The sequence below is a fragment of the Calypte anna genome, chromosome 1 (assembly GCF_003957555.1).
Source record: "Calypte anna isolate BGI_N300 chromosome 1, bCalAnn1_v1.p, whole genome shotgun sequence".
Taxonomy (NCBI): domain Eukaryota; kingdom Metazoa; phylum Chordata; class Aves; order Apodiformes; family Trochilidae; genus Calypte; species Calypte anna.
Window position 1 is genome coordinate 120,361,064 of NC_044244.1, and position 14,812 is coordinate 120,375,875.

Here is a 14,812-nt window from a genome sequence, read left to right on the forward strand (position 1 = left end):
AAAACCCTAATGTTAACCATATCTTGGGAACCGGTTGCATACGTAAGTGCAGCAATCATAGTTATTTCCCAATTGACCTAAACATGGAAAACTCATCAGCTATAGCATTTTGCATTTGAAAATTCTAATGCAGATTTCTTTTTCTTTTAAAAAAATCTAGACTACAGCAACAAATAAATACTGACTGTGTATATATTTGCTCAGAATCAATTCAGCAACTTAGTATAAAAGCAAGGTTCAGTGTATGCTGAATTGCTTTATCCTGCATCTATGACTTAAAAAAAAAAACCTACATTAAAAAAAGTTTAAAGAAAAAAATAATTCCTCCAACTCTCTTTATGCTGCATCAGTTGAGAGGTAAAGGCTTGCAAACATTGCTGCCTCTAACCTACCAATATCAAATTTAGGTCCCCTGGTCTTTCCAGGTACTGACTACAGAACATCCCTGCACACGTAACATCTCTGTGTTCAGGCAGCCTTGTGCAGCGATGCTAAAGAAAAGTGCCAGCCTTGGTACAGCAAGCCAGCAAACATTAAATCATCTTCCAGTTCCCAATTTTCTTGACTAAAGAAGTCACTCCACTTCTTGTGACTGATTTCTACACCTCAGTCTCACTCAAGAGCACATATGCTGTAAGCCTCATCCCAGTGAATGCTCATGTGCATCGTTTCACCGACACGAGTAACCACACCAGGAGTCAACTGCAATATTCATGACTGCAAAGTTAAGGATCCTGTAACTTTATAGAGCATCTGCATTCACTTGCAGCTATACAATACACTGATTGTAGTCCTGTATCATCAAGGAAGGGTCACTACTAGGTCATAAGCAAAAATATCAAGATATTTTCTGGGATGTATACATGAGAGCTCAATGCAAGACACTTCCCTCTCCTGTTTAGAGGGAGGCTCTGCTCTTTGGGAGTATTTATGGATGCACAAGCTGTAGGCCATGGAAGAATTAACATTATCTACAATAATTTCAAACAATAAGACTGAAGAATACTTCTCTGGGCTCTCCAAACTAAAGGGATTTTAACAGTGCAACTGTACAAAACAAAAATAATTGTACACCAAATGAAGACCAAATTTTTGCAAGTTTTTCTCTGGAATTCTACATAGGCTACTCAGATGTCATGAACAATTAATGTATGTGGGATGCACTAAAATTTTTCTTTGTGTACAATTAAGAAAACAGATCTTAGGAGTGATTTGTTTGCTTTCTTTCATTAACAGTATTGGACGGTGGGGGGATCAACTCTCTCTAATTACACTAAGAAAATGTTAATCCTAGGTGTTGAAGGCAAAAAAAAATCATTATTGTTCAGGATAAGAGTATTTAGGGAAATAGTGCACTTTTATTCTATCTTGGAAATGTACAGAAATGCACAGAACAGTTATATCTTCCTACCTCCTTTCAAGTGGGATCCTTTACACACGGAAAGCAAAGTTTAAGTCAGTACATTCTTACAAAAATATAGTTTTTCAGACGACAAGAGAAACAGTTAAAAAAAAAAAAAAGCTTTGTGTTTCAGAAAAATACTACAATGCAACCTAGTTTCTACTGATACTTACACTGCAAGTAAACCTTGCAGTTTAACTCTGGCAATACAAGCAGGACTTAACCTTCTTAAGTAGATACACTTGCCTCAAAACATTCAGTAATGGTGCATATATATATCTAGATCACACCCACATCTTTGCTCTCTAAAGCAACCTTTCCTTCTTCAAGAACCCAGTGCTTCCTATAAGACTGAGGAGTGTATGCCCACAAGAACTTCATTACACCCAATTTCTTGCACTCTGGTGGGATGGAAAACCAGCTTTAATTAGCATGCTGATAAGAGTACAAAGCGCTTCTACAATATACTGTTAAATCCATACCAAAATCCAAATTATCCTTGTGGCAGCAGCTAAAGAATTCCATGAGGTGAAAGGTGAAAAATACTTCTCCTGCAGAGGAGATTACAGCAATGCTGAATGAAACAAGAGTAGATAAACAGATTTTATGACTTGCTTTCTTCTCTTTGCAGTGAAGGATTTGAGGGTTTGGGGTACGCTTTCATTGGATTTTTTTTTCTTTTTTAGTTCTGCCATTCTTCTTCATATGGAAGCACTGTGGTGTTCATTTTTAAAAATCAAGCAAAAAAACTCTCTCCATCCTTTAAAAGCACCGTAGATTAAAAAATCCGGTGGAAAACAAACAAAAAAACCAACCCCCCAAACCCAAAACAAACTCCATGGACCACCCCCTTCAGGGATGAAATGCTAAAGATGTCTTCTTTAATCAGTTTGTGAAGATCTACAAAAAATAAAAAGGATCACATTCTAAAGGTTCAGTGCATTCAGCAGCTATATAGTTTTGCTGCTTATTCATCTTTAAGTTGACTTTCAAAAATAACACCCTAGCTCATCAAAATATACATTTTCCATTGCTTTTAAATTAAAATAATAATAAAAAAACATTTAAAGAATTCACAATCAATAGCATGACTAAGTTTCAGGATCATCTACAGCATATAATTTAAAGGTTCAGGATGCCAATATGCAGCACGTGGTAGGCCTATATGCTCCATGCAGCATGTACATTTAGGATAATTGTAAATAATCTTGATGTTCAGATGTCAGTTTGTTTCTTCCAAATAGTGTAGAATACCCATCTGGAGGTAAATAAGCAGTTAAGGAAAAAAACAAAACCAAAACAAACCAAAGTTTGCAATACATAGTTAAAATGGAAGTAGTTCTCACTTTTACTTTGCTTCTGAAAAGTTTTCGTAGCTCTTAAGGATAGGGTAGGTAAATATTTCCAAAGTTAAATCTCCCTGAATCTTCTTTTTGGCTTAGTAGTTCAAAAGAGCATCTCATTTCCACTGAAACCCTTTGCAAACCCATGTTTTCTAATTCCTGCTGCAGATTTTCATTTGCATTTCATTTTTTGGCATTGCAACCACTGAACAAACTTCAGAAGTACTTTGGGAAGCATGACCAGAAGTTCAGTCTGGAGTTCACCAGGCTGGGAACCCTCCTTGCTCACCTTCTCAATTGTAAAGTAGCAAGCTAGACTACGAAAGAGACCTTTACCTGCCTAAGTTGTGAATCCCTAAGGTAGACACAATCAGACACAAAATTAATACTGAGATGTTCAGTAGCTGAACACTAGGTGTCCAGGTATCTCACTGGGCAGATTTAAATGTCTATTGCTCCAACAGAGTTTCTTTTGAACACTCCCTTAACAGGTGCAACATTTGTTAGGCTTTTCTCTAAAAGCTTCTACAGTGTTTGCCTTAGGTACCTAAACACTCTTCAGGAACAGCCCTTTATGTTGCCCAGATAGAGCTATATGAATCTAGAAGCAAACACAGAGCAACTGGAAGCTGCATCAGTGCTCTGTCAACTGCTCTCCCTGGGGGAGATGGACCCAGCTTCAGCACAGTGACACAGAAGCCATGCTCAAACCACAGTTCCCTGAGGTGTTCCTGGTGGGAGTGACAATGTGCACATGAGGGGTCATAGCTACATAACTGTGACCCCCACCTAGAGGAAGGGCTGGAAGGAGGACTGGGGAACTGCAGGGCTGTCAGTCTGACCTCGGTGACAGGGAAGGTTTTGGAGCAGATCATCTTGAGAGCCATTATGCAGCACGTGCAGGACAACCAGGTGTTGAGGCCCAGTCAGAATGGGTTAGGTTCTGCTTTATGAACCTATCTTCTATGACAAGGTGGATGAGGGAAAGGCTGGGGATGTTGTTTACCCAGGCCTTAGTAAAGCCTTCAACACTGCCACTGAACTCTTCTAGAGAAACTAAGCTACATATAGCCTAGACCAGGGGTAAAAAAAACCCATCTGGATGGCCAGGCCCAAACTGTTGTGGTAAACAGAATTAAATCCAGCTGGCAGACAAGACATAAGTAGTGTTCCCCAAGGCTCAGTATTGAGGCCAGTTCTCTTTATCAGGATGAGGGGATCAAGTGAATCCTCATTGTGTTTGCAGATGACAACCAAGCTGGGTGGGTGTCAATCTGCCTGAGAATAAGCAGCTCTGGGTGGGCTGGATTGGAGGCCTGAGGCCAACTATATATGAGGTTCAACAAGGCCAAGTGTTGGGTCCTACACCTTGGGTCACAACAACCCCATACAAGACCACAGCCTTGGGGAAGTGGCTGGAAGTTGCCTAGCTGAAAAGGCACACAAAGCGGTGTACACTGACAGTCTGCTGAGTGTGAACCAGCAGTGTGCCCAGGTGGCCAAAAAGACCAGCAGCATCCTGGCTGGTATCAGAAATAGCGTGGCCAGCAGGAGAAGGGAAGTGATTGTCCTCCTGTCCTTGGCACCGGTGAGGCTGCACCTTGAATCCTGTGTTCAGTCCTGGACCCCACAACAAGAAAGACATCACGGTGCTGGAGTAAGTCCACAGAAGGACAACAAAGATGGTGAAAGGTCCAGAGCACAAGCATTATGAGGAGTGGCTGAGGGAACTGGGGTTGTTCAGTCTGGAGAAGAGGGGGCTGAGGGGAGATCTTGCTGCTCTCTACAAGTACTTGAAAAGAGGTTGTAGCAAGGCGGGTGCTGACCTCTCAAGTTACCAGTGACAGAACAAGAAGAAATAGCCTCCAATTGCGCCACAGGAGATTTAGATTAGAAGTTGGATGAAAATTTTTCACTGAAAGGGTTATCAAAAACTGGAACAGTCTACCCAGGGAAGTGGTTGAATCACCACCCCTGGAGGTGTTTAAAAGACATATAGATGCAGAGCTTAAGGACATGGCTTAGCAATGGACTCACAGAGTTAGGTTAATGGTTGGGCTTGATGATCCTAAAGGTCCTTTCCAACCAGAATGACTCTGTGATTCTCTAACTCCACCTGCTTTGGGAGAAGCAGGGGAGCACAAGACACAAACTAGCCAGCTGCAGAGGAAGAAATAGATTTCTGGGATTTGTAACTTAGTGAAACTACACAGAGATACACCTTTTTCTATTTGCACAGCAAGGTCACAGATGCTTCAGATGGGAGACTCCATGTTTACCGTGAAGCCCCGGTGGAGATCTCAGAGATACATACGCTTTCCCTAAAATAAAGACCTGGCTTTTATGGCAACAGCTACTTGAATTTCAGATGATCCACTCAGCAACACTGGTAAACATCAGAATTTCAAGTAACAATTACACAGTTTTTGTAGTAGGCAAAACGAGTAAAAATAAAAAGCAGTAAGTTGGTTTAGTGCTTTGGCTGCACGCAGGTACCCACAGAGGTAACTTTTGGTCAGATTACAAAGAATCAACATTTACCTAAGAGAAAAGATTCATTCAATGACTCAAAAGAATGATGGTTAGATGAATGTCTCACATCCTCCAGAAAAAAAAACACCCTAATTTTTTATTACTTGTCACAACTCTACTTGAAATTATTACATCTCAATTATCTGTGACATTTAGGTATAACCTTCCATTCAGATACACACTCCTACTTGGAAATTTTCAAGTTTCTCTAAAAGCAATAACTCACACCTGAAATGCAGGTGAAATACTAACATAAGTCCAGGGCCAAATTAAATATTAAGAGTACTTTGAGTTAATCCAAATTCATCAAAATGGCTTTGCCTTTAGCTGTTCACTTTCAAGCTTTATTATTCCTATTTAATAGCCAGTTTTAAAGAATTTATTGCTAAAAATATTTTGCACCTGTTAGCTTACTGCAGACATTTAAATGTAGTTTTCAAAAACTATACTTAATTGATTTAAAAACATTTTGCATACTTCCAAATAAACAACAAAGTAAGTAAGACTTTCTGAGGATGCATACTAGAAATTACATACACATTGCATTAAGGCTTGGCAGCTGTAAAGGGAAAAATAATCAAATTCCCTGAAATTGTAAGCTACAAAGGCAAATATCTTCATATCCTCTTTCACTTTTTGTATATTGTCTTGACAATGTTAAGATCGAATCTGAGTTTCACTGCAGAGCTGACAATAATGAGAAACAGGAGGAGCTTGTTAGAGCCAGGACGGAGTCCAGAACAGCAGGCTACAGCAATAAACAGTACCAAGATTGAAGACAGAAGGGAGGCAAAATGAACAGAGAACAGGAGAAAGGCTGTAGCAGAGTTTCACATGCTTAGCATATTATGATACAGCAGATCCTGGAAAGATCTCTCCTGTTAAGAGAGGGGTAGCCAGACCAGGCATAACCCCCTCAGAAGAATTTCCTAGGAGACCATACAAAAGGGATGAGTACTCAAGCCAAATGCAGTCAGCAAAATCACTCTAAAGGAGATCAAAATGATCATAAAGAACTAATGGCATGAAGCAGAAACTTCTAGCTCCTTGTATAACTTGCTTACCACCCACAAAATGAAGATATTCTGAAGGATTGCTTTTAGTACTGGGATGTTGCTGAGAAACATGTATACTGCTCCACTTGGAATATTTTTTTTCAATATCAGCTAGTAATGATGCTAGGAATCACTTCCTCCCCCTTAATAATACAATTTGAACCGTATGTTCAAGAATAGATCAGTCAGGGAATACTTAAAGACCCGGACCATACTAGTCTGTATGAAGTTAGTTTGGGGGTTTCTGTGAAAGGAAAAAGGAAAAGAAAACACAGCCATGCCAGAACTCCCAAGCAGCATTACCCTCATCATACCATTTATCCTACATAAGATAAACAATACAATTGGAAACACTCCAAAACATTAACAAAAATACACTGACTCTGAAGGGTGCTGACCATTTAACCAGCTCTGAATTTATGGCACCTTTGAAAAGTAATTCCTGCAATTATCCTCAAAATAAAACTGCAATAGTTCATTTACTATGAAAAAAACATTTATAGTGTTTAAATTAGAACTGCTTTCTTGCACTTGAGTTCATTACCTCCAAGCAATCTAGGCTTGCTTCATTCATTAATACACACTCTCAACACTTTTTCAGTCCTTAAGGATACAATTCCATGTAGGAGGGAACACACACAGTTTCTTTTGAAAACTCCACAGGACAATAGAGCCTGCTAAGTTGTTCTTCATACAGAGTCAAGGCATCAGTCAGATTGATACAGTTTCCCTGAATAAAAAAAAAAAAAGTCAGTTACAATCAAACAAAAAAGCAAAATTACAGATTAATATATAATTTTGACATTAAAGCAAGGCTCACACATACTTTAGAACCAGATATATGCTGTTCTTAATATTAAATATTTACAAGGCAAATACCGAACAGCTTGTTCTCATTCTGCCTACAGTAAACAGCAATTTGTTTCTTTTCAGGAAAGGGTAAGTATGGGGGGATTATCTCTCTTTTCATTAGTAGAAGCAACCTTTACATTAGGGCTTTCACTTAAAACAGACCACCATGTGTTGTTTGCATATAACATCTACTCAATGACCAAATTCTTTATGATTACTTAAGTATATTAGTAAACAATGCTAAACCATCCAGAATTTCCCAATTATTTAACACTGCTTAGGCCTCATAATGTTTAAATGCATGGTCTACAAACTATTTGACTTTCCAGGTAGAAGATGCCAAATTAAAACCCACCAAATGCGAATGGTACTGTTGGCACAGAGATGAGACATTCTGAGATTCTGGTCAAAGGGGAGATTATATTCATAGTCCTTGGCACACTGCAGCCAGATGAATGATTTGTGCTTTTCTACCTCCACCAGTCTCACAAGAAACTTTCAGCTCGACCTACAGACCCCAGATACGATCCCCAAACATGGTTCATGCTACACATGAGCAGCAAGTTATATGATGATGATCAATCTATCATAAACGATGCAGCATGTGCACATTTGGTCATATGCAGCAGGATGAGACATCTTCAGGGACGTGTCCCCATCCTTCTCTAATGGTTGAATTTACAAGCTTATAGTGTAAATGTCTTTTACCTTGACCCAACACAAAGCCTACTTTCCTTTCTTTTTCTGTTTTCTAATCACAAGAAACAGAAGCATCAACTAGCATTTCTCCAGAGTTACTTCCAACATAAATCCTCAGCCTTCCCACTCACACATCTCACTCTTTCTAGTAAAAGAACAACAAACCACAGAATACAAAAAAACAAAAAACAAAACAAAAAAACCCAGCAGAACAAACAAAAAAACCAAAATAAAAACACACCACAAAAAAAAAGGAAACTTCTGTGTTAATAAATATTAAATTACTAGCAATTTAGCACATGAGCCAAAGACCCATAAAATTATGGCAACAGACCCAAGGCACAAAGATTTTCTTCTTATCTCAGGTCACATGAATTTTAGCCTGGGTAATACAAGGATATGTTTTGGACAGAAAAAGGCCAGGTTGAATAAATAAATATGATAAGAAACAATCATTTGCTAATGATTCCAGCTTCTTGGTTTCTAGATGACTCTTTCAGGTCTTGACCAGACAGGCCAAATGCCTTCTGGTGTAAGCACTTCCCAGTACAGTACTGCTTCAGATCTTTAAAAGCCTTGAACTTTGCAAGGAAAATACATGAACAAGAAAGGCTGAAGTGATAAGACTGTAGAGTTACTAGATTAGAATGACTTTTGGAAATAGTTGCACACATGCATACATTATTTTGTGACTGTGAAAAATGCACATGGTCCACCTAAGAAAAAAGAGCTAGATGTATTAAAAACTATAGCTCCCTTACAGCCACAACTTATTCAATATTTTAAGACCTCTAACTTTAAACAAATGTCAAGTTCTCTAAGACCCCTATTCCAAAATATCTTCACAACTTATGTTCCATTAGCACATTGTGAAGCTTTTAACTCCAAGAGAACAGTCTTTAAGCAAGTCACATTTTACTGCATAACTTCTACTTCTCAGTGATCCCAAATTTTTTTAAAAGACTTTAAAATAATTAAGTGTACACAGATACAACTGAAAGATAATTTTCATAAAGCAAGGAATTATGTATTTGATGTCCAAATACTACGGTGCTTTTAAAAACAATGTACAACAAGCAGAAGGAAAGAAGTAGAGCTCATATTTGAAAACAGTATGTCTAAACAGCTCCACCTGCATTGCTTTTTTCATGTAACAGCATCAGATGGTAACCAGAAACAACATGCACATTCTGACTTTGGTATATAAACTATTTTTTCTCCTTGTTACTGGTAGGATTTTTTACACGATGCTAAATAGATTAAAATACATTAAATACATTAAAAATAAAATATAAACATTTCCAGAGGAAGTGAAAAGAGACTCCATCCTACTGTTCTTCCTCTGAAATTTTTGCATCACGCTCAAGTTTTCACAAGCTGAAAACAAAACCTCAACTTAAAAAATCCTACACACAGCATCTGATTCTTGAAAGCTCTCTCAAAAGAACTTGCATGAAACGTGTGTTTGATTACCATTTGCTCATATTCCACGGACAAATGTGTACTTGTTTATTTGGTAAAGTAAGATGGTGTGCTTTATAGCAAATATACCATATTTGAGTTTGGCTACCAGAAAACAGAAGAGGTTTGTAAAAGAGTAAGAGATGAACACTGAACACAACTGCACAAAGCACAACAATGACCAAACTACTGTAGTACTTGTTTAGTAACCTGTTATTTTCCAAAGGACTGTAGCAGTTATTTGGTCCAGCTGCCCTTTACCAAACATATAATTATGTTTCTACATCAGGCTAAATGCAAAAGAAAACTAAAAAACAACCTGTGTGTGTAATTTGAGTCATAAATAGAAAAGACTGCTAGGTAATTTATGGAGCATACCACTATTACAGAGGAAGTTTAACATGATACACAGTGAGATAAAAGTATCCACAGTTTCCCAGACTGTTGCTTCAGTACTTCATCCTTTCTCCCTTCTCCAGCAACAGACAAATCACTGCAGACAGTGTGGGAAACAAATTACAGGAACAATGAAACATGCCAATAAGCAATTTTAACTTCTCAAAGCCACAACTTCCCTGTCTCCAAACCAATGTCTTACCTAAAGTTTCAGACATCCCACCTGTCTGCTCTATTAACCTCTTCTTCTGAAGACACACCACAGGATTTTACAGTTCTGGCCAGTTATTTTTTTTTTTTTTTAATTATTTGGCTTTACTCAACAAAAAGCTAAGAATGAAAAAAATCAAACCTACAAAACTTAGATGAACTTGTTTCAATAAAGAAAAAGTGGAAACTCACTAACACCTTCCAGTAAGAAGTGACCAGCTTTATCAACCAAGACCACAGTGTTGGTAACTATGTCAATTATATTGAGATGTTCATGTACCATTACAATATAACACAGGGAATCAAACCCAGAATGCAACAGAGTGATCAGTGTAATAACCTGTGTTCGTTTCAACTCTCTTGTCTAATGAAAATAGTTTTGTGACAGAACTATAGATTTTTTGTTCTGAACATCAATCATATACTCAAACAATAATACTGACCACTGTTTAATAAGGCTTAAAGCTGATGACTCACTCACCAGTTAGACTTTTTCAATAGGAAATATACAAAATCACACTTTTTTCTCACATTCTGTTCAATTTTCAATTTATACAAAACCCCCACCAAACTCCTCTACCTGTCTTCCCTTACTTAATCTTTCTTCCATATCAAACAGTTTTATATATAAGAAACAGAGGAATGCTGAAAAAATTTTCTCTCCTTAGCAAGCACCTCTCTGACATGAAAGTATCCAAGGTACTTTTAAACTTTTAGATTAACCGATCTGTCTGTATAAAACCTTGTTTGAGAGTGATGATTCCTGAACTCTCTGACAGCCTTTGAATGTTGAGACTGCTGAGTGGTTGCATACACAGCTCATGCCTGTCTTCCAACACCAATTCTTCTGAGCTTTCAGGAGGCATACATTCTGCAGAATCGTGGGTTTAGTCTTCAGGTTTCTACAGCACAACACACTACAGTTTAAACAATAAACACAGTTCTGGGAGGACAATAAAAAGAAACATTTCTTAAAATAAATAGTAAGAAAGAACTTGTTTAAACTATTCATGTATGTTCCAGTTAAGTTTACCCACCTATAAAGATGTGTCCATCAATTGGTTACAGGCTGAATTTAGGCCACTACACCTCCCCCAATCTTGTAACATAAACTAGGACTGGAAAGCTGATGCCATGGTCCCTTTCCATACTTGCCCATTTTTAACGCATCATTCTTATCCCTCATATCCTACATATCACTGCTACTGGACATACTTGCCTGTGACAGTATACTAGAGAAGTACAATTTTTCATTTTAATTTAACATGGGTTTCTGGTTTTATTTTGTCATGACAAGTGCAGTAGTTGAATGTGGCCATGTTTTTTTCCTTTCTCACTTCAGAGTGACTAAGCAGCTAGGACACAGACAGAGAACCAAAGACATAGCATCAAAGCTAGGTTTGAGTTCTGTGTGGCAGGGTTAGCTTTTAAGAAGATAATGGAGGCAAACCTAACTGAAGGTATCTCCACTGACCAAATGATCAATTAATTCAAAACTAAACTCTCAGGAAATGAAAACTTTGTTCCTCACAGTCTCCCAAACTGCCAAGAAATCATGCAGACTCACGCATCCATTCTTCCAGCCTCCTATCATGTTGTAGAGTCAAGAAGAACCCTGCTTGCTCTTTGGAAGTGCTACTTAGAAAACCAAAGACAGCAGCCAAAAAAAAGGAATTTAACTACGAAGCAGCTCTATGGTGGTCTGGACATTTAGAGGGCAGGGCCATGGTGTATTAGAGAGCAGCCAGGAAGTGACAGGTTGGTGAAGGGCCACGTGTGTTTGTGTGTGTGTGTGTGAGACATCCGATTCCCCTGTACCAGTACTTAGTACAGTTTACTGGAATGCAAGTGTGTGAGTGGTATGAGACTGTTTCTATCCTGCCTGGGTCAGATGACCAAAAGGTTCCAACTTCATAAAAAGGCTGAAAAAATGATAGCTTGCTCAGTCTCAAAGGGTTAGGTCATTGAAGCAGAAACTTAGCACAGGAAAAACACCATTTTCATAACTACATGTAAACTATTTACATAGAAACAACATAATGTTAAGCCTCTGCATCTCACAAAGTCCCACATCCTCACTGACTCACACTTCTCTCCCTGTGATGGTTGGGAACCTGTACCTGGCTACTCTCTGAGAAGGCAACACTGAGCACTTCACAGATGTGGACCTGTATCACTAAACACTTCAAAGTACCCACTGCAGAAAGAGAAGGAAGAACAGAAATACAGGAAGCCATGTGACCCTAAAACATAGAGTAGGGAGATTAAACAAGTCTTAAACATACAGACAGGGCTGCAAATTCTGCAGGCTAAGAGCCCTGAAGTTCATCTGTCTTCATTCAAGTCCTATGTAGGCTGTAAGGCCCTCATACCAATGATGCAGCTCAAAAAGCAAGGAGATGAAAAGCAATACTTCTACCCATTCAAATATGGTTTTGTTCTCATTGTGATCACTATTTGTGGGTGTGTAGAGCAAGTACGAATGCATTTCCCCCCCTGATATACTCAAGCATACTTATAGCAGCACAAAATGAGATCCATCAAGTGCCCTTCCAGAGCTGAAACAAGCAAAAAATCCCTCCTTCATTCTAAAATTGGCTACATATGTTCTTGCATCTTCTAGGAATATGAAAAAAATAGTCTGAAAAGATTTTCACAGGCAGAATTAGTCTATAAATGATACTAAACTGCTGGGAAATATTAGTTATCAGTCTCCACCTAGTGGTGAACGAATATTCTGCATTACCATTTGGAGATTACTTTAAGGATCATGACAGCATCCTGAGAGAACAAAAAGGTGTGTTAAGCAGCATGAAAAAAGAAAAGTAACTTTTAAAAAAAATATTTTTATGATCTCAAATGATAAGAATATCTATATAAACTATATTTATCTAAAAAGTAGCTTTTCTCTAACTTCTAACAGTGTGCATAATATACTCCTGCATTTCATAGCTGATTAACAAACCTATGAAAACATTACTCATGACTTGCTCAGAAACACCTAGCCAAAAGCCTCCATGCTTTCAGTTTTAAACTTCACTTCTCCTTTACACAGACACTGAGCAGGACTTTTGCCAAAGTTTTAAAAAAATCTCCTCTTAATCTTCTCCATACTACTTGTTGTTCTATTACATAACTTGTCTCCAGAGCTCAGATCTGACATGTTCCTGGGATTACTGGAATGGCCCTCAGGATTTTTAGCTGGCTTTGCATCAGAGCTGTTCACTGGCTGCTTCTGGCAAGGGGTGGGGAAGACTACTGACAAGCATAAATATTAAAGTAGCTGTACAAAACCACATCTGATTTATGTTCATGAGCTCACGTTACATGAGCTGCAACCAGAAATCATCCCACAAGAAAATGGGATTTCATAATAATGTGTTCACAAGTCAGTCAGTGAAACTTTAACTTTTTGCTCTCAGATCGACAGCAATGCAGTTCTACCTACACCAGGATTAATTGCTTTTATTCAGCATTTCTAGACTCTCGTTTCTAAAAACAAAAAAAAAAAAAACAAACCCAAAAAAACAAAACAAAAAACCCCTCAGGAAATGCATACAAACACTGAACAGGTAACAGACAATTGTTGGTCTAGAAGCACTTCTCAGTTCTCGGGTCAGGGTACATGCTCCATTCTTAATGAATACACTTCAGTCTTCACTGAAAAGCAGGATAAGAATCAAAGGAAGCTATGTACTTCATCCTATTTTCTCAATTTTTTTCTTTTGCTGGTAATGCACATACCATCCTAAAAATATGCTGTCTGCATTAGGGCTGCAGGATCTAGGCAAAATCAAATTGGCCTGCCAATATATTCCCTTGCATTAACCCATGAACTTTGCAGCACCAGACAAGACTTACAGCTAGATACAGCAATGGCACCACACATTTTATTATCTCCTGCAAAGAAGAGAGAGAAGGCATCATGCCATCTCCACAACAGTTACATAAAAGCAGAAATTTATGTGCACTGCAGCTTTGATGACCTCAGATTTTAAGTCAATTAATCAAAAATGCAGTTATGTAACATTATGTGCAGTATTAGGAGCTTTTGTCCTCAGTAATGCACATGAAATTACTTAACATTAACAACTAAGAGACAGGAAAAAAATATGAAAATTCAGAGCTATATTAGAGTGCCACAACTCAAGTCTCACTTAATCCTCTATTAGGCTTCAAACATTCAGCTCTAAGGGAAAGTACCCTGAATAGGGGCAGCAGAGGTTAAGTCACAGACTAAGGTGCTTGACTCTTTGCTTTCAGCACTGCACATTATTATTTGTATTGCTTCCATATTACTGCTTCCTGTTAGACAGCTTTAGACCCTGCCTGCTGACAGCAGTCCTGAACAGTGTTTGTAGGTTTGCATACGTGTAATATGCTGTCTACTGTAAAACACCTCAAAATCAATCCATGACTATTTCCAAAACTTGTGCAGAGCTCAATGAAGAGATGATGAGCATTTCAAGATTTTTTTCCCCATCAGAGGCATTTATAGAATCAGGCAGCAATACAATATGTGAAAAGCTGGCATTCTGTAGACAGCATTCCACTTTTGGGTAAAGCATTTCTTGAGCATTGAAATAAGTAACATTCTAACACGACACTCAAGGTAAGCCCTGCAAGCAGAAACTACACAGGACAGAAATTTCAAATACTTGCACAGCATCACATCAAGACAGAAGCAGTGACTACATCTACTAGCCACTAGCCAACAGAAAAATCATCCTTTTGCACCATCTTCCCTGAGATATTGCCTCTTTGTAGCAAATGTAGACACTCCCCCAATTGCTTTCCTTTTAATGTTTTATCTTTTAGAGAACTAAACTGCACTTTAAGAAAGCCTGAGGGGATGGGGGGAA

At 38.3% G+C, this 14,812-nt stretch overlaps 1 protein-coding gene across 1 annotated transcript in view; it reads right to left on the bottom strand.

Moving 5' to 3' along the window:
• Positions 1 to 1,338: 1,338 nt before the first annotated feature.
• Positions 1,339 to 14,812, bottom strand: part of SMS (spermine synthase) — a 47,989-nt gene continuing 34,515 nt past the window's right edge. The window contains exons 10-11 of the mRNA XM_030465375.1: positions 6,947 to 7,062; positions 1,339 to 2,660 (exon numbers count right to left, since the gene is read on the bottom strand). Coding sequence (XP_030321235.1) covers positions 2,618 to 2,660; positions 6,947 to 7,062 — 159 coding nt within the window. The 3' untranslated portion in view covers positions 1,339 to 2,617. The remainder of the gene's footprint in view (positions 2,661 to 6,946; positions 7,063 to 14,812) is intronic.